A 22,755-nucleotide genomic window follows, 5' to 3' on the forward strand; every position below is an offset into this window, starting at 1 on the left:
GCCCTTCCAAATCCCCCCAAGAAATCTCCCACTACCTCGTTTGACGTATTTTGTCCTTTAGGCTAGAGCACAATGTCTCTTTTCTATTTCTATTCATCTTGTAAGTTCTTCTAATACTATCCTCATCATTCATGTTCACATTTTCGTAAGGAGTGAATAGTCACAAGAGATTAAGTGCCTGAACGTGAAGTTCAGCCATTAAGAATTTCAAAAGTGTACCTGGGTCAAGACGGGCTACAAGGACGCCTATGACGCGCTATGCCCATGCACTACGTCTGAACAGTATAGTACATCTTTGAACTTTAGCTTCTTAGAAGCTCCTCTAGATCTCAATTGTGTTTGCTACTTGTCTTTTGGTTTTGTCTTTGCTAGTTGCTCGGGCGGTTCTCGGTTAGCTCTACACGGCTTTATGATTAAAACTCCATGCCACGCAATAAGTGCACATGTATTACGAATACTAAACTCACTGATGCAAAGGTCCCCAAGGCCGTTTTTTTATTTATATCCTTTCTCATTCCCGACTCAACGTTATGGTCGGGATTTCCAAGCTGGCGCCGTATGTTAAGTGACACTCCTGGCACGCCCCCTAAGCAACTAGGGTCATCTAAAGAACGAAATCCCCTCGTTACAAATTGGCCTATGATACTAAGTACTCTTACAACGTCTCGTATTCGCCCTAAGATACGTGCGTCAGAGGATAAGATGAATGCTCATAGACATAAGAGAAAGAACTCTACTAAAACTATGTGTTCTTACCGATTCCTTAGTTTTTTTTTATGATGGTAATCCTATCCTCTCTCCTTTTACTTAGCTACTCTAAATGATTTATTGATAAATATATATAGAGCTAGTGGAGTGTGGCAAATTCCTACATGAAGCTGAGCATCGAAGTAAAGTAGACGCTATTATAAGATAGGTTCTTTAATCTTCATGCAAGAGTGCTTAGAGTCTTTAGTAGCTTGTCTGCATGTAAGCCACACCCTAAGCAGTAGTCTTTTTCGAACGAGGAGATCTTTCAGCTTCCGCCCAGTCTGCCTACCTATCTTATCACGAATACGACCGAGCAAGGTGCTGCGTGAGCAAAGAACGTAATCTCCAATACTCACAAATGTCTAAAGGACTTCAGACAGTAGGCGTGTCCTGTTTATCTTGCAGTTCAGACTCGTACTATGATTGTATGACCTGTCACGGCTGACGTGGCCCCTTGCGGCGAGCTGCCTCCAGGTCGTCGTGAAGGAAGAAGGACTGAACGTGGGAAACGCAAGCCGCTTTATATACCCTGTAACACATGCGGCAGTAGGCTGAGGCATCTATGAAGCCGGTGAGGGAATCAGCCTGAGAGGAGCTCATTCACTCGGATCGTTGTTGTGGAAGAGTACTGAACGTGAGAACGGCGCCGTCTTGTAATACGTCCGCACGTCTCGAACAGAAAGACTACACTTGGGTATCTTTCCAGAATAGTCCCACTCAAATTAACTTGCGGTATTTCCAAAGGGGGTTATAAGGGGTTTATCTAGATTGAGGTTATCAGAGGAAAAGCTCAACATGGAAATTGAAGCCATCCTCTACAACTTGGGCATACGCAGAGACACTACTGTTTGTTTTATAAGACCGGTCAGAGTCAAAGCAAGGTTTGATACATCTCTTGAGGCGGTTCTCAACCAAATCACTCCTAACTGCTCAAAGAGCCCTTCAAGATCAAATAGAACAGGTCACAAAGAAACATCTAAGACTTAGGATAGAATTTCTACCGAGAGGCGCTATCAAGAAAGGAACAGTTGTTACAAACGAGATCTTGTTTATATACTGAGTGAAGTAAATACCTTTGTATACTGCCTAGGCCAGCTAGTATTGACAACAAACTTCACAAACCCATAGAAGAGTTCTGTCTGACGGTTACAAGGTCATGCTCTATTCGAAATATACTTTGACACTGGAGCAGACACACAGGGAGTAAGGTTAGGAAAGACCTCCCCTGGTAACGATGCCATCAACCTAGAACCAAACCAAGATCAGCACAAAGCTCCCTTGCCGTTCCTTAATAAACTCAACAACAAACAACGCATCCCGCTTATTCATCGAACGAGTCCCTAATCTAGAGGCTTGAACATCCAACATAACTCATCTCACAATCACCACTAGCTCACGGAAGAAGGCGCTTCTCCATCAACCATCAATCACCTCCCCCAAAATTCACAAGCCCCTCACTTCTCTACCTTCAGGCGCAAAGAGCCGCAGAGAAAAGGGATGCTCAAGGCACTCGCCCTCCTTCCCAGGGTATCGGAGTCACTAGAACCAATCACCAACCACCAACACCATACCCAAGGTAGACTGAAAGAATCCCCTAGAGTGGTGAGATGGTGGCCTGTCAAACACGTCCACTTGCGCATCCTCTCCCCCCTCCTACTACCTAGCCTTTTATCCAGACCAACTCCGTTCCCCCCCCCCCCCCCCCCCTCCCCTCCCCCCCCCCCCCCCCCCCCCCCCCCCCCCCCCCCCCCCCCCCCCCCCCCCCCCCACCCCCCCCCCCCCTCCCCACCACCCCCCCCCCCCCCCCCCCCCCCCCACCCCCCTCCGCCCCCCCCCCCCCCCCAAATCACCCCCAATCCTCATCCCGCACTAAGGAAACGCCCAATGACGGTGGCAGCGCATCTCACCCGTCTCTCCAACCGGCTGGACATGCGGGATTTCCGTCAACTCGTCGTTGGCTTTTTCTAGTATACCGGTAGCCAAGGGAAAGAATTGAAAAAGGGAGGGAGGGAGGGCTCGGCTAGGTCCGGTTCGGCTCTAGACTTGTCACCAAGGCCGGAGCTTTTTCGCAGAGAAGGTTGGATGATGGGATGATGTGCTGATGATGGCAAAAGAAAAGAATTCTCTCATTTTTGGATGATTGGCTTCTGCAAGGATAAATGAAAAAGTGTTTCCCACCTCGTCCGTCTAAGCCCGGAGTAGGAGACCTACATGGATGCTGGAAGATAAGTTTGGGGAGAGAAGGCTCGTCTTCTCCATACATGTACCATGTTTAGCCGGGCTGAGTCTCCTGATTAAAGGTACTTGACTCTGCAATCAATCATATTCCAGCTCCTAGCTCCTCCCCAACATGCCATTCTGTGTAAGAATATAATTTCGAGTAAAGCTTGACAGACGGAAACACCCCTTCTCAACTCCTTAGTTCCCGAAGAAAAGGTCCACCTACCCCGGACCCGATCATCGCCCCAGAACAAGACACATGCAGCTTTCGATATGGTGTGATGCAACATCTGCACCAGGCAAAGCTCCGTTGCCGGCGCGGCTCTCGCCTAGCATCCCACTGCACTGGGATGATGATCGGCAGCTTCCATAGGCCGAGCGTGTCAAGAGAGACGAGCCGCCGGCCGGTCGCTGCGGTGTCAAAACCCCCTCCACTGCCGGTAACGGGGTCGGGGTTGCACGACGCCCGCCGTGCAGCGAGTGCGGGGGAAGAAGGCTTTCTCTCCACCACGTGTGTGGACGCCGCAAGATGGCGGGAAATGGATCACATGAGCCCGTCGAGAGCCCAATCACTATACGGGGGAATTTATCGATCCCTCAGTGGCTGGTCACAATGCTGCCTATGGAAACCCAATGCTCGATTCCGTCTCTCATAGGGCCAATATCCAGGGCTGCCGTAGTCGCAATGGTCCAGAGACAGGAAGGCACCAAGGGAATAGCGAGGCCTAGAACATCGTCTGAAAACACAGACCGTTGCATCCGGATCAGCAAGACTAGGGCCGGGACAAATCAGTCAACGCCGTTTTGGGATGTGGTTGTGCCGACGTGGTACTCAACGCGGATAGACTTTCTATTCGCGCTTCTAGGTCGTCTTAACACAGGGAATAGCGCGGTATACACCCGTACAGCAAATGAAACATCGTTGAAGCCCGACCCAAAAATTGATGTGACAAGCAAGGTTTGGGGAGGCTAGGAATAAGTCGAGATTCGCCTGTTGCAGTTGTCTAATTTCTAGACTGTGGTATATTGATGAGAACTTTCTTTCCGGGGGGATCAGACACGCATTTGCCGTCGCTAGACAGCGTATATCCCAGCCTGGAGAGTGGCAACACCAGCAATACCGCGAGATATCTTGCCTTTGATCTGGCATGATCGACATTGGCAATAAGCGCTGCAATGGCAGCTCATAGGCGCGCGTGCGGATAAATGAGTGTCTTTAAGCTCAAAGATATGTCTGGTCGAGGACTGACTTTCCTCATACACGGGGTAGGTGAGAAGAGTGCGTACATCGCCGCATGGCGATATACGCATGTCCTTCCTATGCCCAACTATCCGTCAAGACTTCAGTGAGACCACGCAGTCAACGTACCATTACGGCGACAGAACATTGACGATCGTTGGCAAACACTGCCAAGGCGGGCGACTGAGGAGAATTCGAGTTGCTGCTGCTGTAGTACGTAGTTCCAGGAGACAAATGGCGCTTGCAAGGCATCATTGCGTCAATGGCAAAAAGCAGCCACCATACAGCCGTAGATGCTGGATGACAACCCCGACTTCGGTCCTTTGCATATCGGATGCAGGTTGCCCTCCTTAGGCTCAACGGGTGATGAGGTCACCCAATCCGTTCCATACTCACACTACGACATGCTGTATGTATCCTGCTGGAGTGTATCTTCTAGACCCGAGAGTCAGGACCGAAAAGCGGCACGTAGGCGCACATCCGTACCGTAGCGAGGGAGTCATCCAGTACTCTGTAGATGCTGGGGGCCAGTCCGACAGAGTCAACCGAGACGCTGAACGCCAATGATGATCCATCCTTACGTCAAGGAGATGTTCCGTATAATCTGCCATTCCTGGTAAGGTCTGCCGACGGCCAAGCGCCGGATAGTGGCCCGAGAGGAACGCCGATCAAGGAACGCGTACAAGAAAGTTAGAAGAAGTGTCGCTCCCGCACTGATCGGCAGTAACTACTGATTGATAGTTACCCAAAGGTTATACCGCCCATGACACGTTGAGAAGTCATATGCAGACACTGATAGAATCCTTGCAATCTGGCTTTAAGGGTATGAGGCGCCGCATGATCTGGGCCGCAGGATGAGGTCGATTAAGCACGAGAATTATGTGGTAGACCAACAGTCCCCATGGCGTCGGATTCGATACCATCTGGTCGCCTGTCCTATGAACGAGATGGAACCTGGATGCCTGATTGTTCGCCCTGCACCGTAGCACGGTGAAGTGCGCGTTGGGCCGACAATAGACCCTGAAAACACAGCAGCAGTTGATAGGGGTGGGGCTTTGCACCGTCCTACGGAGTAGAGTATGTCGAAGAGACCTGACAGAGAAGACCCAGAGCAGCAATGAGATAGCACGTGTTGGGTGCTCAAGATCTGTCGTGAGCAGGGCCGATTCTCGGGAGTGGTGAAGCAGTAGATCCAGCGAATCATCGTCTGACACACGGCGGTGGTCCGAAGCCAAGATGACAGCAACCCGCATAAGCGAAGGAACAAATGAATTTGGCAGAAACGGTCTCTGCGCAGACGCAGGTTCGGTCATTCTGCTGCAAGTTCGTAAGACAAGCGTGTCTCAAACGCCTGCAGATGGGGTTGCAGGAGCTGGATACTCTGCATTCTGCTTTGGGATAATTGACTTCGTCATACTGAGCTGTCAAGCCGCGCAATGAATCGAGGATTATGGGATTTCCATCGCAAGGCCGTGAGTACTGATAACTGCAACCGTATAGCCTCAAGGCCGCCTTGTGGCATTTGCAAATCGATGCAAACCAGCGCCAGAGCTGCCATTGGTCTCTAGATAAGATGCATGCCGAGTAAATAGGGATTCGAAAGTATTTGTGCCCCAGGCAAAGATGCAAACTAGGCAGCATGCACAATTCTACCAGGTCCCAGATACCAAGAATGCCTGCCGAGTCGGAACTGCAGGAACTTGAGCCTGGTATCCAGAAGACAGCGAAGCGAGAGAGGGCTCTGGGGCTTTGATCGTGACCGCCTACTCCAATGAATCAAGCGCGGCATGCAGCCTCGACTCTGGCCAAATCGTGGGGCTAACTCGGCCGTTGGGCATCAGCGAGGACGCTCGAAACATGAAGAGGCGGTGGATGATTCGTCACGATGTTGTTATTGGAGCATCGAACAGGGCTTTTGAGATGGAATGCGGTCCTCAACGCCGCGGCCGCTGTAAGCGAAAGGGCAGTCGGTGTCGAAGGTGACCGTTTCGCAATCCTGAAGTGTTACGCAGGAGCCATCGGCGTGTCTTCATTGCACGATGCAGGCAGCTCTAGAAGCTCCCAAAGATCCCACCGCCATCGTCGTCCCAGGCCAGCTGAGGACGAGGTTGCGGTGTGTGTGAAGCGGCAGCATCGTGGGGAAAGACGGCGTAACGATGGCGGCTGGTTGTGGCTGACGATGGAGGAGCTAAATTAAGCGCAAGAGACCAGGCGGCCAACAAAGCTGGTGGGGTTCATCCAAGACGGTCCCTGACTCTCTGGGACTGCGGCGTGCCTCGTGCTCCGTATCGAAATGGAGACGACGCAGAACTAAAGTCGGATAGATTGACTTTTGTCAGACGCCATGGCAGCAGCCACAGTCTATCCGTACACTACATACAAACTCAGGTCTCCAAGGGCGGGCCAGTCTGAGGGCTGTGTGCGCGCAGTAAGCGTTGCCTGTGAACCGTGGGGTACAGAGCAGGGTCTGGTGTTGCGCACGATGTGTCATCCGTTCCCTCTGTGATCAGCATGTTGGATACCTGAGCTGGGCTGGACTGGCTGACGCGGGTTACGGCTATGCAGTGCAGTGGCTATCGACGGGAATTTCTAGAAGGCCTTTAGTCTACACGTGTTGATGGAGTGGTATGGGGCGCTTGAGGGTAGCATCGCGGATGTGACGACGGGAGGCCGTCGTGGATTGGGCGGCGGGGCAGAGGGGCAAGTCGAACGTTGCGCCGCGATGAATTCATTGCGTGAGACGGAGTCAAAGCCGACGGTGGTAGGTGGCACATCACCTAGTAACTATCTGGAGATCCAGTGAGTGGTGCGGCGTGGAGTTTGGTGTATTACTGCGTACACAGAGATAACGGGGTTGCCAGCGAATGAGAAGGATATGACGGAGAGAAGGGTGGCAGGTGAGGGAAAAGAGGACGTTCTAGATGCAGGTCGAAGTCTCGTCGGGAAGTTGGCAGGGGATCATTTCCAAGCTGGAGGGACAAGAGATCCAGGGAGGCAAGGAGGGGGTAAGCTGCGCTGCCTTGGCTGCGAGTCGACAAGTCTAGACAGTGACCAAGAAAACGGGAAGCGATCCGGGAAGGGCGACGAGTGCCGATCGTTGAAGCAACGGATCAATCAGATGGGCAGAAAAGAAAAAGCCAGCAGGAGGAAATTCTCCCTGGTGGACGGACGATCCTCGCAAGATGATTTGGTCATTTTGCATTCTTTTTGGGCGAGTAACCTCTTCTTTCGTATTCTTCCTGTTGTATGTATTAATTAGGTCATCAGGTATCATGTTTTCCCATCAGCCGCGCGAGGAAGCACAACGATGACTGGAAATGGCAATGACACGGGCGTCAGGATTATTCGGATAGGTCCCTCCCTCCTGATGACACGACACGTTCATTCAGGCTTTAGTCGCCGCCCAAGCCACAGCAGGCGGCCCACGAGGTATTGGGTCATTGGCCGCTGAGAAAAGAGACCAGCTCCGTGAGAGCCAGGCCAAGCAGGCACGCAGGCAGGAGTGAATCTTCTCGGTCACTGCTGGGATATCCAGTGGCCTGGACCTGGAGACCATCCCATAGACCGCCTTGACTTTGGGACCCAAGCCAGCCTGTGTGCGGCGTGCCTGTTTCCAGCCGTGAGTTTCGATAGCGATGACTGTGACTTTCACTCAGCCACGAGAGGCGCCAGCTGGTTTAAGAACAAGTGACTGTATTCGTAGTAGTGAGCATGGGGGGACGCGGGTTGTACGTGGCGGTCGTCGGGCTGGAATCGTTAGCTTACAAACAGAGTTTTGGGGGGCTTTCCGATCAAAATTGATGGGCAAGCCGCAAACCGAATGTTCCCGACCTGCCTTGTGGCCTGCCTGCGTCTCCAGCGGGAACGATGCCAGGAATAAGCTCCAAAGCAGGTCTCCATTCCGACCGTCCCAGCGGGACACTCCCCAAGACTCCCTCGGTCCCTCTATCCTTGAAGTGAAGAATCTGGGTGCGACTGTGGGCTCCGACCCTTACTGCGTACGGCGTAGAAGTTGGCGGGCAGACAGACAGGGTCAAGGTCTCTAGGAAACATGCCACCGGAAGCTAAAACCGCGAGACCTGTCGTGCCACCCTGGCTCCCTTTCGAGCAATGCTGCGAGACGTATTCGCTGTCGGGTGTCTTTGAAATCTTCAGTGTTGGAGTCGCAAAAATGGTGACAGCGAGAAATTTGCAAATGCGACACGGCGCCTTATTCGTGGGACATTGTTGCTCCCCTAAAAGTTCCTTCGGCCAGGCCAGAATCAAAAGGCAAGAGGTCACAAGCAATTCGTACCGTATAGGGCAGGGAACATCCCACGGCGGGCCACCGTTCCTGCTTTCCCCGTTTCTTGCCCAAGGTATGCGTACCTTCCATCTTCCATACCTTACCTTACGGACACCTTATTACTTAGGAAGGAGGACTGAGAAGGCCGAGAGACCGCTGGCTCCTTCCCGGTGATTCTTTTCCCTCGCTCGGCCGGGTGACTTGTCTGCATTGCAAAGCCAAGCCGAGCGAGACTTCCTCCCATCTTTTCCCCCCACACATGCAGTGCCTTCGTGTCTCGTTGTCGCCAAAAATGGGGAGGGAATAAGGAAATAGCAAGATAACATGGTACATGACAGAGTACGGGTCTGTGTACTTGTCGCTATGTCACTACTTTACTGTTCCGAGTCCTCCTTCACGCCAACTCGCTCAAGGATGAGGCACAGAATGACTTGTCGATGACTTGTAACTCATCGTCGCCTTCGTTCACGCATCCACATTCCCCAAGAGGCAGACCGTCCGTCCATTTGGGCGACTCACGCCTCTGGCGGTGGCCTGGCCTCTCGCCAGCCATACGGAAAACCCTGTCGCTCCTCCTCCCTCTCCAACCCATCCATCCCGTCTTGTCCAATCTTTTGGGGTTCTGAGGGAGAAGACCATACAGCAAGCAGCTGGTAGTGGGCACCGTAAGGCATCTTGGGTCAAGCAGGGGGGATGGCAAGTACTTCTGAGTTGTACCCAAGGGAAGGTAGCAGTGCAGGGCCGGTTGTTCCAATCCCAGTCGTGTGGTGTCGTACCGCCTGGGGTCCTTCTGTAGGTACTCTGTATACCTCACTACGTACCTCAGGTACCAAAGTATCCCGAGCTGGACGACTTTCCCCGTCTCTGCCGTCGCTGCCTCTGCCATCTCCGATCCCCGTCCTACGTCTTCCCTGCCCGTCCGCGCCAGAGCTGCCCACCCTCCGTTAAGAAGCAAACCACCTCCCACCCGTCGCGCCCCGACCCCCAGCATCACGTATTACTCTTTCCGTCCCTGCACTTTTTTTATTGCTCTCATCGAACTGCCCTCCTGCCTGATGGCTATATTCTTGCACTTGTATCATATCCACGAACTCTTGATCATACTCACTTTATAATCACTCTCACATCTCAACTCCTTTCCATCCCCAACCGCCTCGGAATCATACACCCCCTGCTTTATCCAACCGGCCCCATCGCCTCAGGTCCTCATCGGAAACCAACACCCTGGCTTCACGTCAAACACACGTTATTGCCCAATCCTTCACCAACCTGCACAATACTTCACGCCCTCTTCCCCCAATCTCTGGAGCCCAATCTGCCAGCTCACTTGCTCAGAGGCCTTGTTCCATTTGGATTATATGAAGCCTTGCTCCCTCCCTTAGCAATCCTGGTATACAGACACAGCTCTCCTACATTGTATAACTTCAACAACACTCCTCTCTCAACCTCGAGTCTCCCCTCCGGCTCACCCAGCACAACACACAATTACATATCGCCATGTCACATTCATATCGGAAAAACAGCTCCAAGAGCTCGACAAGTAGCCGAGACTTTCGCAGGAGTAGCGAATCTTGCGACTCATACGAGACGTATGAATCACAGAGCACAACACCCACTTCTTACTACGCGAGCACCGAAGCGTCATCAGTCAGAGAAGCTAGAACCGTCTCTAACAAGATCCCGCCTGTCTACGAGGAAGACATATCCCCTTCTACTAGTAACTGTTTGAGATCTTCCGTCGACACTTTCGACTCAAGTTTGGCTTCGGACGACGAAGATGAGCTTGAGCTTCAACGGGAAGCCGAACTCGACAACTTCGACAAGCACCGCGACATCCCGCCTTTGCCCACCTACTACCGTGATATCATCGACACTGATGTACGGCCATCCACACCCCAGGACTTTGGCAAACTGTTCCCATCCATGAACAGGTTGACTATCTGCCACGACGAATTTACCCCGGACGGCAACATGAATCTCAGAGTAGACACCGTCGCCCCCGGTCGCCGGCCCTTCAACATTCAGCTCTTCCACCTGCGCATGTACGACCTCAGCAAGCGTGAGTTCTCGCTTCGACGTTACTGCCGCGACTCCGGCCGTGAAGTCTGCAACTCCAAACGCAAGTACGTTGAGGAAACCAACCAAGAGCGACCAACCCTCCAGCGATCCGTCTCAAGCGCCATCAAGACCCTCTCCATGAGGAGACCTCCTCTGTCGCGCACCAACTCGGGCGGCTCAATCTTCGGAGGCAAGGGCAAGGACGGAGCTTCGCAGCGCCCACAGTCCAGCTCTTCGTCTATGCGCACTTTTGGCGACGACGCGGCAAGTTTCAAGCGTTCAGCCTCATTTGAAGCGAAATCCAAAGCTCGACCGGTTCCCAGCAACACCATGAAGCTCGAGTTCTCCAATTATGCGCGCGTCGACGTGTCACGCCGCGGCGGTGCCAACAACAAGCGCTACGAGTTTGACTGGTGGGGTCACAAGTACCAGTGGAAGCGTGTCACTGACAAGAACCTCGGTGTCGTCTCTTTCCACCTCGTCAAGGACGGCAACAACGACGCCCGCGATGCCGTTGCGCATATTGTCCCCGAGACACGTTCGCCCAACCAGGTTATTGAGGATGAAAGTGCCGGTGGCTGGGTGCCCCCTTGCCACATGTGGATCAGCGATCGCAGCGTCCTTGACGCCGTCACCGACGTCGCCGATGTGATTATCGCCACCGGCCTCATGGCCCTTGTTGACGACTGCATCAAGACCCGCTGGCAAACGAAGAAGTTTACCCGCATCCCGGTGCCCATGACCTCCCGGTCTGTTGACGTAGAGCATGTTGGCCCCAAGGCCTTTATGCAACACCTTTTCCAGCGCCGCCCCTCTGATCAAGCTTCAAGTCCATTGCGACAACGTCCGATTTCGACTTATTGAGATGAATGCAGGAGGCGTCACTTTCTGATCAACTCTTTTTTTCTTTCATCATTGGAAACCAAAACTTATCACTTTGTTACGGATTTCTCATCTCTTGCGGGGGACAAAAAAGAACCAAAAACAAGCACATTTTCGGATGGAAGATCCAAATCGACTTGAGATCGACTTACACAGACTCCAAGAAGGGAGCAAAACACAAGCAGCGGATCATACGCAGCACATACATAACAGAACAGGAAACAACACACAATGACAGCAATGTGGATATGATGGGCAGGACACGGTACCATGGGGACAATTCCTCCCGCTCACAGCATGGAGTGGAATGGCGTTTTGGACTCCCCCTTTTTTTCTTCTTCTTTTTTCTTCTTTTTCTTCTCTTTGGAACGTGTGCATCAATCTCTCTGTATGTAATTTCTTACTTTTTTCCTTCCATGGAAGATGCATCAAACAGGCGCTGGACTGGAAACCCCCCCAAGAGCTGGGACGGAATGGATGAATTGGATGAATTGCGAAAGCAAGCAAGCAAGCCCTGTACGAATCGAAACGACTACCTTCGAAACCTCTTCCTTTCTGGACTAGGTATTTCGTAAATATGAATGAAGGCACAAAGATGCATCATTGCCTCGATTCTGATTTTGCTCAAACTACCTACCTCATTGTGCGTGACCGAAGACACCAACATGACCATGGAACATTTTCAACGCCCACTGCTAATGCTCGATGCTCTGAAGAAAAAAAAAATGAGAGAAGGAAGAACACACGCTCACACAAGCTCGATTACACGACGGACAAGAATACTGAAGCTTTTCCGCCGCGAGTGGAACGGGTTACCCATCGTCAATGTCACACCACACAACTCCACTCCCCATCGTGAGATTTCGGTACGACGCCAAGCCCAGCCGAGAACGTCCCCCCCCCCCCCCCCCCCCCCCCCCCCCCCCCCACCCCCCCCCACCCCCCCCCCCCCCCCCCCCCGCCCCCCCCCCCCCCCCCCCCCCCCCCCCGCGGATTTCGACCACGCCCCCCCCCCCCCCCAACCCCCCCCCCCCCCCCCCCCACAAACGACACCGACCTGGCGACACCAGCTCCGCTCTGGCGTGACCCATGACGTTCCCCCGGTCCGTCCCGCCGGTAACAAAATGCCAAACTTCACTATGCCGTTTACACTACTTCGCTGGGTCCCGGCCGGCCGAAAATCACCCCACCACCGCTGCACAAAGCACGTTCTCTGCCTTTCCCACCTTGACAGCGGAAGGTGGAAGAAAGGAAGGCGTACGGAGTATCGTGGAAGAGCTTCCTCGCTTGTCTAACCGAGCAGAGGAAGCGACATCTCACCACCACCACCATCGTAATTTTGCAGACGGTCACCCGGAGTGCCCTGAACGGTCTTTGTGTTCCCCGGATTTCTGGGGCGATTTCAAGATTCGGATTTATGACGGAATGTGTCCCTTTCCATCGTCGTACTATCTTTCTCCGCTCTGTTCCGTGATCATTATCAGAATCGGGGGTGTTTCGAGGAACCCTCTACCCAGCATCTGCCCTTTGCGGGGGTGGCAACAGGCTTTGTCCATTCCACATGTGTCGTGTGTATAGGTGCGCGTGTTGCAAACGCTCGCTCTTTCCGCCAATGTCCATCCGCCGCGTTCAGTACTCACTAAATACGAAGCCGAGATCATCCTTCCTCTCCCCAAACCACCCCGCCAAATCAAGCTTCATCAGCAACCTCTCCACGCCGCCGACCCTCCGCGGCACATACTCCCCTTCCTCTCTAAGAACCCCTTCCTCGCCGCCCTCCTCCTCGTCCGCAAACGCCGCCGGGTCCGCCTCCAGGCTCCGCAACGCAGCAATCACGTCCCGGATCCCGTCCTTGACATGCTTCTCCACGTCGCGGATCGCGGCGCGGACCTCCTTTTCCTCAATCTCGAGGTCCACAAAAGCGTCGACGACGCCCGCGTCCGCTTCGAGGTCCATCGAGGTCCAGACGGCGTGGAGACGCTGCGTCAGTGCGACGAGGTGATCCGTGTGCGTGAGGAGGCTGTACAGCGGGTCCGTGTAGGTGGGAAAGGTAAGGAGGAGGCGGGTGGAGAGGGCGCGGAGGTAGGCCCTGTGGGCCGTAGCGAGACTCTGGGGGTCATGAGTTGTGGTCGTGGTTGGTTCTGCTCGCTTGAATGACTTTGTTGTTGGCGTGCTCTGAGCTAGCCATATGTCGTCGTCGTCCTCATCTTCTGCCTCGACTACTGTCGAAGGTTTAGATGCTGCCTTGGTTGATACACCCTGAGGCCCCGTTTCAGTGCCGTCCGTCTCTGCCTTGGGAGTCAGCCAGTCGTGAAAGCCGTCCCATAGGCCAGCCACTACTTCCGTCTGTAAGTATGCCTCCGTCTCGGAGAGAAAGAATATAGCAGAGCTGCATGTCACCCAGGCGCTGCGCAAGGCATTGGACCGCTGCGTATAGCGCTGACGCAGCAGTATCACCTTAGAGCGCCCCGCTCGAGTGCTTCCGGCGGGTGGTCCTGGGGGTGCCGGATGATGCCGGCGCAGGGATGTGATCTTCCACAGCTCAGTGAGACGAATATGTGCTCGGCGAATAGAGAGAAGGTATGAGTTGATGGTGGAATAGATCTGTAAGTCGGAAGGGGTAAGGAACATGTCCATGGGCGAGGGAATCTGCATCGTCAAGACGACAGGGACTGATAAAAGGAGGTTGCGGAAAGGGGTCGTGGCCAGAGTTTTCGTCGTGGGCCGTGATACGCTTGCTTCGAGCTTGAGAGGCACTGCCGGCTTGGACTTTGTGAGAGTCAACCGCAGAAGCTCCCTCGCAATCTCCAACCCCTCGTCTTCGTCCGCGTGCTGTCCCTGCATCAAGCCCATGGCAGCCCATGTCTTGGCCAGCACGGCGGCGACCTCGCCCTCCTTAACGGCAAAGGTGCCGAGGCCTTCTCGCTTCTCATACGCGAGATTGTCGGATCTCTTCCACCTGCTCCGAAGCTTCTCGTCAGCCTGCTGCGTCAGAGCCATGGCAAATTCGCCGCGGCCAAGAAGGAAGAACTCTCGCAAAACCTGCAGTGCCTCAACAACTTTGGCGAGAGGCAGGAGCTTGAGCAAGATCGTCCGTGAGAGTGTGAGGCGAATCGAGGTAATGGCGCGCGAGAAGCTCGCTGTGTGGAGAGGGTAGGATAAAGCGGATAGCTCTTTTAGTTGCGAAGACAGGTGATCGAGGCCTTGTAAGCCAGATTCAACACTGCCCTTGACACGGACGTGGTTGAGCGACCTGCCGATGAAGAGCATTGACGATGCCGTTGGTAGGGTTACAAAGTTGGGTAGGAAAGCCGGCACCGAGATGTATTCCTGTCGCGGTCAGTCATGAACCTCACAGTGACCCATTGCCGATGACATACCTGGTCACCTCCCTCCGACTTTTGCACAAAAAAGTCGTCCCCTCCAAAGGTCGGCAATCGTCCGTAGAGGATCCAAGCAGAAACCTGCTTCAGCCAGGCCGTCTCTGCCACGGATACGAGACTCATAGCCGTCCTCTCAATATCGACATAGCCGCTCTGCAGCTCACTCCTCAGCCTGTCAATCAGCTGTGCCCCGCGACACGTTTGCCCTTGCTGCTTCTTCAGCATAAACTGCACGATCTCCCACAACCATTCCATACGTCTCGTCCACTCGGAAAACTCCCCCACAACGGCGGTCAATGGCACAATGTTGTAGGCGCCGACAAGACTCGAGTCCTTGCGCAGTATCGTCTCCTCGACATCGAGGACCTTGCGCTGGAAAGCGGCTAGGTGGACGGACTGTATCGCGGTGGCGGTGGCGCGGCATATCGTAGATGGGTGCTCGGCGGCGATGGGGGCGGTGTAGCTCTGCAGTTTGACATGGAGGTCGCTCAGGTGGGCGGCGGTGGCTAGGAGTTCGCGCTCCGGTGGTGAGATTGCCGTTGATAGCGCATTGGGATCTGTGTTGTCGGTTCGGAGGAGAGGGGAGGGGTGCCCAGAGAGGGCGAGGAGGACTTCGTGGAGCATGCCGGCTGTTTGCTTCTAGTGAGGGGAGAGAATCGAGGTGTTAGTCGGGGATTAGGTTATAGACAGGGATTCGATCATGGGTTCAAAGAAGGGGACGGAGGAGGAGGATGTGGCACATTTCGCGTGGTTGCGGCGGCTTCTTGGACCTTGACTTTTCGCCAAAGTCACGGAGAAGCAAGATGAAAGCGCCTAGTAGCTCGAAGCGACACATTTACTCGTTTCTCGGTGAGTGGAGGTTGGTCATACGGCGGAGAGGAAAACCGCCGGGTGGATGTCGTCCAGGATTTGGCGGGATGGCGGGGCAGGTTGGCGGGAGGAAGCAAAAGACGGGGAGAGTTGGGCTGCGTTGCAACAACAGGTGACGGATGGTTGGCAAATGGATAAATTACCTGATGTGTTTGGGCTGCATAGAACTAAGGCATCGTGGCACGAACCCCAAAGGATATCCAATCTCTCTGTCTTTCTCTCGAACGGGAACAGGAGAGCGCGAGCCACAACAGAACAGCACCCCGGTGTCAAGAAGGCTCCATGCTGAGGGCCTGATCCCTTCCAATATCACAGTAGTCGCATTGATGGAAGTGGGCGCCGGGAGGAAAGCGCGATCTGACGCGACCGGACGGGCTAAAGTGGCTACACTGAGACAATCAGACCCGGCAAGGCGTTTGCGGATCCACGTGACCATTCGTCCAAGATTAGGTAATCGCCGACGGCTTCCGGCACACCGACACCTGGATGTGTACTCCGTCTTACCCGTCCAAGGCTTATCCCGAACGAACACTCTTCACCTACATTGTGAATTCTCTAGCCTTACAAATGCGGCCAGCGGACTCTAAGGGGTAGTGGCTTGTGGTTTCTTTGATTGGGCTACCTAGGTTTCGTTTACTCGTATTGAATACGCACTGCCTGGACAAAACTGCATAGTGGCCCACCATCCATCCCTCTTCGTTCCAAGTCTTTCACACTGAACTCAGTACCTCTTAAACGTCCAAGGGTCCCATCTATTTCACTCAGAACAATTATCCTCCAATACACACTCACGGCCTCTTGCCAGCTGGCTGCTTGCCATTGCCCTCATACGCCGTGTACATGCTGGCCGTATCGCTCTGGTCGTCTTTGCGAGTTTTCTGGTCTTCCAGATAACCCACTGCTCCGCCATCGCCGCCTCCGACGATGATCTGTCCACCACCCTTTACCTTACCGACGACCATACCCTTTGCTACGCTCTTCAAGATTGCTCTGCGGGATACACCAGTCACATCAATGTACACCAACCCAACGTTCTTGAAGCCGCCGCCAATGTTCCTGGATACTTGGCCAGCTTCAGCACCCCAACGGTGCTCCACCATCTGTGACACGCTGGAAGAGGTGCCAGTCAACAGATTACGTCCTGCTTGATCGATGCCGTCCGCAACAGTGTTGAACGCCATCAAGCTCCTGTTCAGCAGGCCAGGCTTGTAACCCTCAATTGGGTTGCCATCCTTATCGTATCCTCTTCCACTGCCATCCTTCTTTCTAGCCAGGGTGGCGCCCAGGTTTTGGGCAACTTTGCCCACCGCTCCAACCGTGGTCGCCGACAGACCAGCCGCCTTGGTGGAAAACTGGTTGATGCGTCGTACACGGTCGTGCGCGGCAGGAGTGAACGTCACGGGTTCGGTCGTCGCCTTCGTCTTCTTTGTAAAGTTGTCGGCCGAGGACTGCAAACCCTTTGTGATCAAGTCCGACGATGTCACAATGAGTCGAGACGCTTTTGAAGCATTCGACACCAAGAACGACTTCTTGTACGATGGGTGCATAATCATCTCGCGGTACTCCTGCGACACGGGCTGAACAGTAATGGCTTGGCTGTTGTCGGCAGGGAGTGTAATCTCCACCGGATCTAGCATGCCATGTGAGTCAAGCTCGGCCGAGGTGCCGCCAAACTTACCTTTTGTTCCAGGCTTGACGCCCAGCTCCTCTACAACTTGGTAGTTCTCAGTCAGCTCCCCAATGACGCTTCCGTCTTCTTCGTCGATCAGGACAATCCGGCCGCCATTGTGCTGGGAGCTGTGGGCTCCCGGGGCATAGCCCTGTCCGGGCTGGTAGTCGGCCGGGTTGTAGGCGGGGAGGCCATCGGCGGCGGCAGCTCTGGACTTGGCAGAGGGACGATCGGTGACGGGGTCATCATAGGGGTATGCGGAGGCTGTGGCGGCGGCTTTGGCCGATTTGGATGAGGTCTTTGGCGGCGGGGCTCGCTCGAGGAATGCAGTGCATTGCGCAAGGATCGTTTCGAAGGTGTCGACGTCCTCCTGCAGTCCTTTCCGGCTACCAGTGTCTGGGAACTCGATACGTGTGAAAGCGCCACTGTCTGGGCCCAGATCCCATCTTGGAATCAGGTAGCTAGTTGGCGGCTGGTGGTAGATCTGTGTTGTCGCAGGAAGAGGAAGATCGAGCTCGGGAGGTAGATGGAGGTGCAGGTAGAAGTCTTCGGCGGGGGAGTCTGCGTCGGTGAAGGGCGAAGAAGTCGGTACCATCAACAGCGACAAGGTCTGGGGCCCGGCGGGTGTGAGCGACTCCTCCTTGCCATTGGAGATATGGAAGGCTTGGACGCCATTGATGGCGTACAGAAGCTTGGGGTCCTGGTCTCAAGGTCAGTGAGGGCGGTCGCCATATTGTTTCCGTCTTGGAGGGCATACGTTGTGTCCCGAAGCCATGATGAAGATGGGTGCGCAAAACAGGCGCAGAAAGTTGAGGTCTTGGTTACGTCAGGTCAGGCCTCGTACAAGGTGGTTGCTCTTGGGTGGTGGTGTCTCGAGATGCGACTGGCGCGTAAATGTCGTGGAGAACTTTGGTGAGAGACCGCGGGGTCCAGAAAGTCTAAGGGGCTCGGTTTGCAAGTGGGAGAGAGCGTCTGCTCGGGAAGTTGTTGAAGCGAGTTGCGGTCCGGAGGATAAAAGGTCTGGTTGGTACACTAGGTGGACGCCAGCGATCAGACAAAGTGACGACTGTGTAGGGGAACTGCAATAGCTATTCGCCAGCAGGAAACCTCTCAGCAGGAATCGCAAGGAACGGTAAAGGTGAGTGGCACTTCGGATGGTGCTCTAAGACTTTGTGACGACGAGCCGGGTTCTGTCTATTCAAGGACCAGGGGTGTAGTGAGGGCGAATATGGTTGGATTGTGGGTGCGTCGAAACAGCTTGCATGGCGCTTAAAGCAGCTGTTGGTGGTGGTGCGCCGTGCTTTAGCTTGGTGATGGCGCTGGTGCGTGCCCGAGAGGCCTCTGGGCGGCGAGCGACGTCATTGGCCACTGTTGACGTTCAAGGTGTTCCCAGCCCTTGCACCCAACGACACCTTGTTTGATGGGAAACTCGACGACAAGTGACGGACCCCTTTTTCGCCCCCCATCCATTCTCTCTTCAGTGGATTCGTCACTTGAAGTTTGATTGTTCAGTGAGAGGGGTTGAAGTGTCGATTGCTTGCACAGCCACCTTGGATGCTGCAAAAGAGGCGGGCATGGCGGGGTTCCAGGTGCTTGGAGGAGGAGGTGCAAGACTTGGCAGAGGGAACCAGCGACTTGGGAAGCTCTGACCACCTTTTGATGCTCCTTCCAGCGGCTGTCACACGCACTGACACACCCCCATGTGCTTTCTGGCGCGCCCCACCTGCTCATGGTTGATTGTACTGCAATGACGAATAGTCAAAGAGAAGCAACCCATGGTGAAGGAGACAGTGGCGGCATCAACACCTTCGACACAGGTCCAGCAGTATGCGTCACCTGATTGGCCAAGACTTCCAGAGCCTCAAATTTATGTCAGCTGTGTCGAACAGAGAGACTCAAGAACTTGACCTACCCGTAGAGCATGTGACCCGAACCACCAGCACCAGCTACGAAGAACAGCTTCACCCAACATGAACTGAGCCATACTGGAAAACAGACACAATCTGAGAGGGACAGAACCTGCAGAAGACGTTAGCTGTGTATTCAGGTAATCAAGAGCAAAGGTAAGGAAGCCATACCACTGTCTTAGTTTGCCAGCTTGCAGATAGCCATCCTCAGACTTGGACTTCAAGAGCACGGATGAAGAGACGGCTTCTCGTCCCGAAGTCCAGTCTGGCCAGGGGCATTCGACGATGATCCTGATGTTGGCAGGCTCTCTGGAGACAGTCCGGGAGGGACCGACACCACGACAGCCAGTAAGGATAGTCATCCTACAGCGTCCCATAGATGACAAATCTTCGTGTTCAGACTCTTGACAAGGAAGTTGTTGAGATGAAGTGATCAGTCGGTCATCTGGTGAAAGACAGGCTCGTGGGTCGAAGTCATGACGGATAGCTTTGGCAATGACCTTGGACAAGCCGAATAGAGTACAATGACTTCGTCACGACACATGGGCCGATGACATGAGAAAAGCCAGTGTAGACGTCTTGGTAGAAGACATCATGTCGTGAGATGTTATGACAGGAAGCGTCATGATAGGAGACGGCAATGACGACAGATGTTGTGAGAGAAAACGTCGTGATGGAAGACCCATGATGGAAGATGCTGTTGTGCGAGATGCCGTGTTGAGTGTGTTTCGATAAGAGACAGCCATGACGAAGAATGCTTCTTTGAGAGACGGCGTGATAGGGGATCCAGGCTGAGAGATGATAATTTACAAGATGCCGGGAAAATGCAGTGATGGGACAATTCGTGATAGGGGGATAACCGTGGCAGGCGATGTCTTGACCAAAGACGTCGTCCTAGAAGATGCCGTGATGGGAGGACATACGGTAAGAGATCCATGATGGAAGAGGCTGTCATACAAGATGCCAATGTGGAGGATGTCGTGAAGCAAGATGTCGTGAAGCAAGATGTCGTCAAGCAAGATGCCGTGTTGTAAGATGCCGTGATGTAAGATGTCGTAAGAAAACATGTCGTCAAGAAAGCTCCCGAGAGAGCACATAATTTGTAAGGTCCCCCGCTGGAGCCCAAGGACCGGGGCGTCGGAGATTGTCGGATGAAGGTACCGTCGGGTAAGACACCTTCTGTGAACCACGAAGGGTTCATCAGGGCAGCGTCCACCTGCACCGCCCTGAGCGGCACAAGGCTTCGGAAAGCCCGTCATTTCTCGTAGAATTGTCAAGATAATCCCCTTGAAGACCTCCTTCAGGGCGTCCTTAATGCCCTTCTTGAAGGCCTCCAGAAGCGCGACCATGGCCAGACTTGCCCATTCGTTGACTTGGGGGCGGAGTCTTGTCCAGCCACGTCGGAGGGATTTTCGAAGTATGACGAGAAAACAGAAGGCGACCGCGACCGGTACCGCGAGGATGACGTAAAGGGGGTCCATGTTGTAAGTATAGGTGTAAGTGTGTATCGCTATGCGGCTCGCTTGTTGTATTCGGTAGTGAATGATAGACGACCTCCCTGGAGAAGAAAAGAAGAAGAAGAGAAGAGAAGAGAGGGGGGGAGAGGATGGGTAGATATACTAGTCAAGGACTTCGTGGAACAGAATCAGACCTTCCAACTTTGAGACCCAGGGATGCCATTTCCTGCTTCCAATATTTGGAAGTAATGCAATCTGGCTGGCACTGCTGCTGAGTCCTGCTGTTTCGATGCGGAAATTGCACATATGTAGCCGTTGGAGGCAGTGACTGACCATGTCATCTCTTCCGCAACTTCTTCTCAACATGCCTGATGGAGCAAACATTCGGCAAGGACTCATCGAAAGGTATGTATTCTTGCTCAATATCTGCACATTCCTGCCGGATGCATATAACGAAAGCATGGTAGTTGCCTAAACCTCTGGCTATGATCATCTGGAGACGACTGCTACTTCCACAGTCCGCAGACGTCTGCGACAACTGCGATTTGCATCATGTTGACTCCTCTTTCCCAGCTCCTCGTATTCGACACGATTCAGCTGGCATTCGTGCCGAGCCTCATCATTGTGAATGAAACGTATACAGTACCTTCCCTCTCGTCGACCCCAGCAACAGCATCCCTATCTTCATCTGGGCAGTGACGTCTCGGCAATGGCTATCATATCGACGAATATCGCTGATAGGCCATGCACGCGATCCCAATTTATGGAAGCAGGGACTTTATCACACAAACTAGAAGAAGCTTCTCATTCATCATAACGTTATTTGATCTTGTTATTACTTTGATCCGCATGAAATCTTCGTAACCCTTCGGTCTTCCCCAGAAGTTGTGAGTGCAGAACAGCCGCAAGTCACAAGCGAATGAAGTACTTCGTTTTCTTCTTCAGCCCCTTTCCCTGTAGTGTTGGTGATATAGCCCCTTTATCATTCCCTTTCATCCCTCGCATAATCTCCCTCCATCAGAGGGCTCTCGTTGCCCTTATTGTTTTACCATTCGTCCTCTTCTTCCTCTTCCAATCGCGTGCGAGCTAACACGACGAACGCCTGTATGATACATTCCAGCAGGATCAGCCAAACTATTGATTGCACTGGATTATCGTAGTAAGACTGCCCACTGAAGAACATGGGAACAAGCGACAAAGCCCATATGATGCAATGCTCCAAGGCGGTTTCCGAGTCGTCAATGCCGCTTTCTCTTAGAGCGGATCTCGTACCGGCTAGAGCGCGGAAATCATGTATGGCATAGTGTAGGAAGAATCCAAAGATTTTCCACCCATCATACAGCCCAAGGATACCTCCACAACACCCCTTGCCGTATCTGCGCAGGACCAGCCTATAGTCAAGTTCTTGACCAGGCGTTGTGGCGTTCAGAAGATCCAAGCCTTGGAAAGTTCCGTTGTTGCCAGCCTGTTGCGTGCCGAAATCTTCAACACTGCCGACATCGTAGACCTTGGTGTACTTGGACCAGATGAATCCGTAGGGGTCGTGGCCGAGTGTGCGCCACGGCTGCTCCTCGGCGTCGAACCGGAGCACGAGAAGCACGAGGAAATAGTCCATGATGCCGAGGAGAACCATCCCGTATAGCTCGCAAATGATACGCATGCATTGGTTGAGGAAGTAGTAGTCTGACAGTTTGCCGTCGTATGCATCGATGGCACTCTCTATTGCGTCGAAAACGTTGTATATGTACATTTTGTATGCGATATGACTACACTTTGCGAGTAAAAGAATGAGGAGGCGATGTGTTTGATGATTGTTGTGTATTTGGAAGATGGGGTGATCGAAAGATGGGGCGACGAGGACAAGATGAACGAGTAGAAGCAGGGTGATGAGACAGTGGGTTGGATCTTTTATAGCCGACAAAGCCGGAGAAAGACTACAACTGCTCAATAAGGTAGACTTACAAGAACACATGGACTTGACACATTCTGGCTGCTTGACGCCTGATTATGGGTCTCAAGAATATTATCTCCGAA

General features: G+C 53.4%; 6 protein-coding genes across 6 annotated transcripts; 1 reads left to right on the forward strand and 5 right to left on the reverse strand.

The window, feature by feature from the left end:
• Positions 1-9,992: 9,992 nt before the first annotated feature.
• CTAM01_03061 (uncharacterized protein) lies at positions 9,993-11,417 on the forward strand (the record flags this gene model as incomplete). The annotated part of the gene is made up of 1 exon (XM_060519099.1): positions 9,993-11,417. The coding sequence occupies one exon, from the start codon at positions 9,993-9,995 to the stop codon at positions 11,415-11,417; it is 1,425 nt and encodes a 474-aa protein (XP_060386098.1).
• Positions 11,418-13,064: 1,647 nt separating this feature from the next.
• On the reverse strand, positions 13,065-15,442 carry CTAM01_03062 (Spc97/Spc98 family protein; the record flags this gene model as incomplete). Its single annotated transcript, XM_060519100.1, has 2 exons — positions 13,065-14,765; positions 14,816-15,442. The coding sequence occupies 2 exons, from the start codon at positions 15,440-15,442 to the stop codon at positions 13,065-13,067; spliced, it is 2,328 nt and encodes a 775-aa protein (XP_060386099.1).
• A 1,034-nt stretch (positions 15,443-16,476) lies between these two features.
• CTAM01_03063 (uncharacterized protein) lies at positions 16,477-18,132 on the reverse strand (the record flags this gene model as incomplete). The annotated part of the gene is made up of 2 exons (XM_060519101.1): positions 16,477-18,057; positions 18,115-18,132. 2 exons carry the CDS (start codon positions 18,130-18,132, stop codon positions 16,477-16,479), a joined length of 1,599 nt encoding a protein of 532 aa, XP_060386100.1.
• Positions 18,133-18,555: 423 nt separating this feature from the next.
• On the reverse strand, positions 18,556-19,626 carry CTAM01_03064 (uncharacterized protein; the record flags this gene model as incomplete). Its single annotated transcript, XM_060519102.1, has 3 exons — positions 18,556-18,722; positions 19,101-19,217; positions 19,266-19,626. 3 exons carry the CDS (start codon positions 19,624-19,626, stop codon positions 18,556-18,558), a joined length of 645 nt encoding a protein of 214 aa, XP_060386101.1.
• Positions 19,627-20,070: 444 nt separating this feature from the next.
• On the reverse strand, positions 20,071-20,745 carry CTAM01_03065 (uncharacterized protein; the record flags this gene model as incomplete). Its single annotated transcript, XM_060519103.1, has 1 exon — positions 20,071-20,745. The coding sequence occupies one exon, from the start codon at positions 20,743-20,745 to the stop codon at positions 20,071-20,073; it is 675 nt and encodes a 224-aa protein (XP_060386102.1).
• Positions 20,746-21,766: 1,021 nt separating this feature from the next.
• Positions 21,767-22,471, reverse strand: CTAM01_03066 (uncharacterized protein; the record flags this gene model as incomplete). The annotated part of the gene is made up of 1 exon (XM_060519104.1): positions 21,767-22,471. The coding sequence occupies one exon, from the start codon at positions 22,469-22,471 to the stop codon at positions 21,767-21,769; it is 705 nt and encodes a 234-aa protein (XP_060386103.1).
• Positions 22,472-22,755: the final 284 nt, after the last annotated feature.

Source organism: Colletotrichum tamarilloi (assembly GCF_030869305.1).
Source record: "Colletotrichum tamarilloi strain Tom-12 chromosome Unknown Scaffold_7.1, whole genome shotgun sequence".
In the NCBI taxonomy this organism is placed as follows: domain Eukaryota; kingdom Fungi; phylum Ascomycota; class Sordariomycetes; order Glomerellales; family Glomerellaceae; genus Colletotrichum; species Colletotrichum tamarilloi.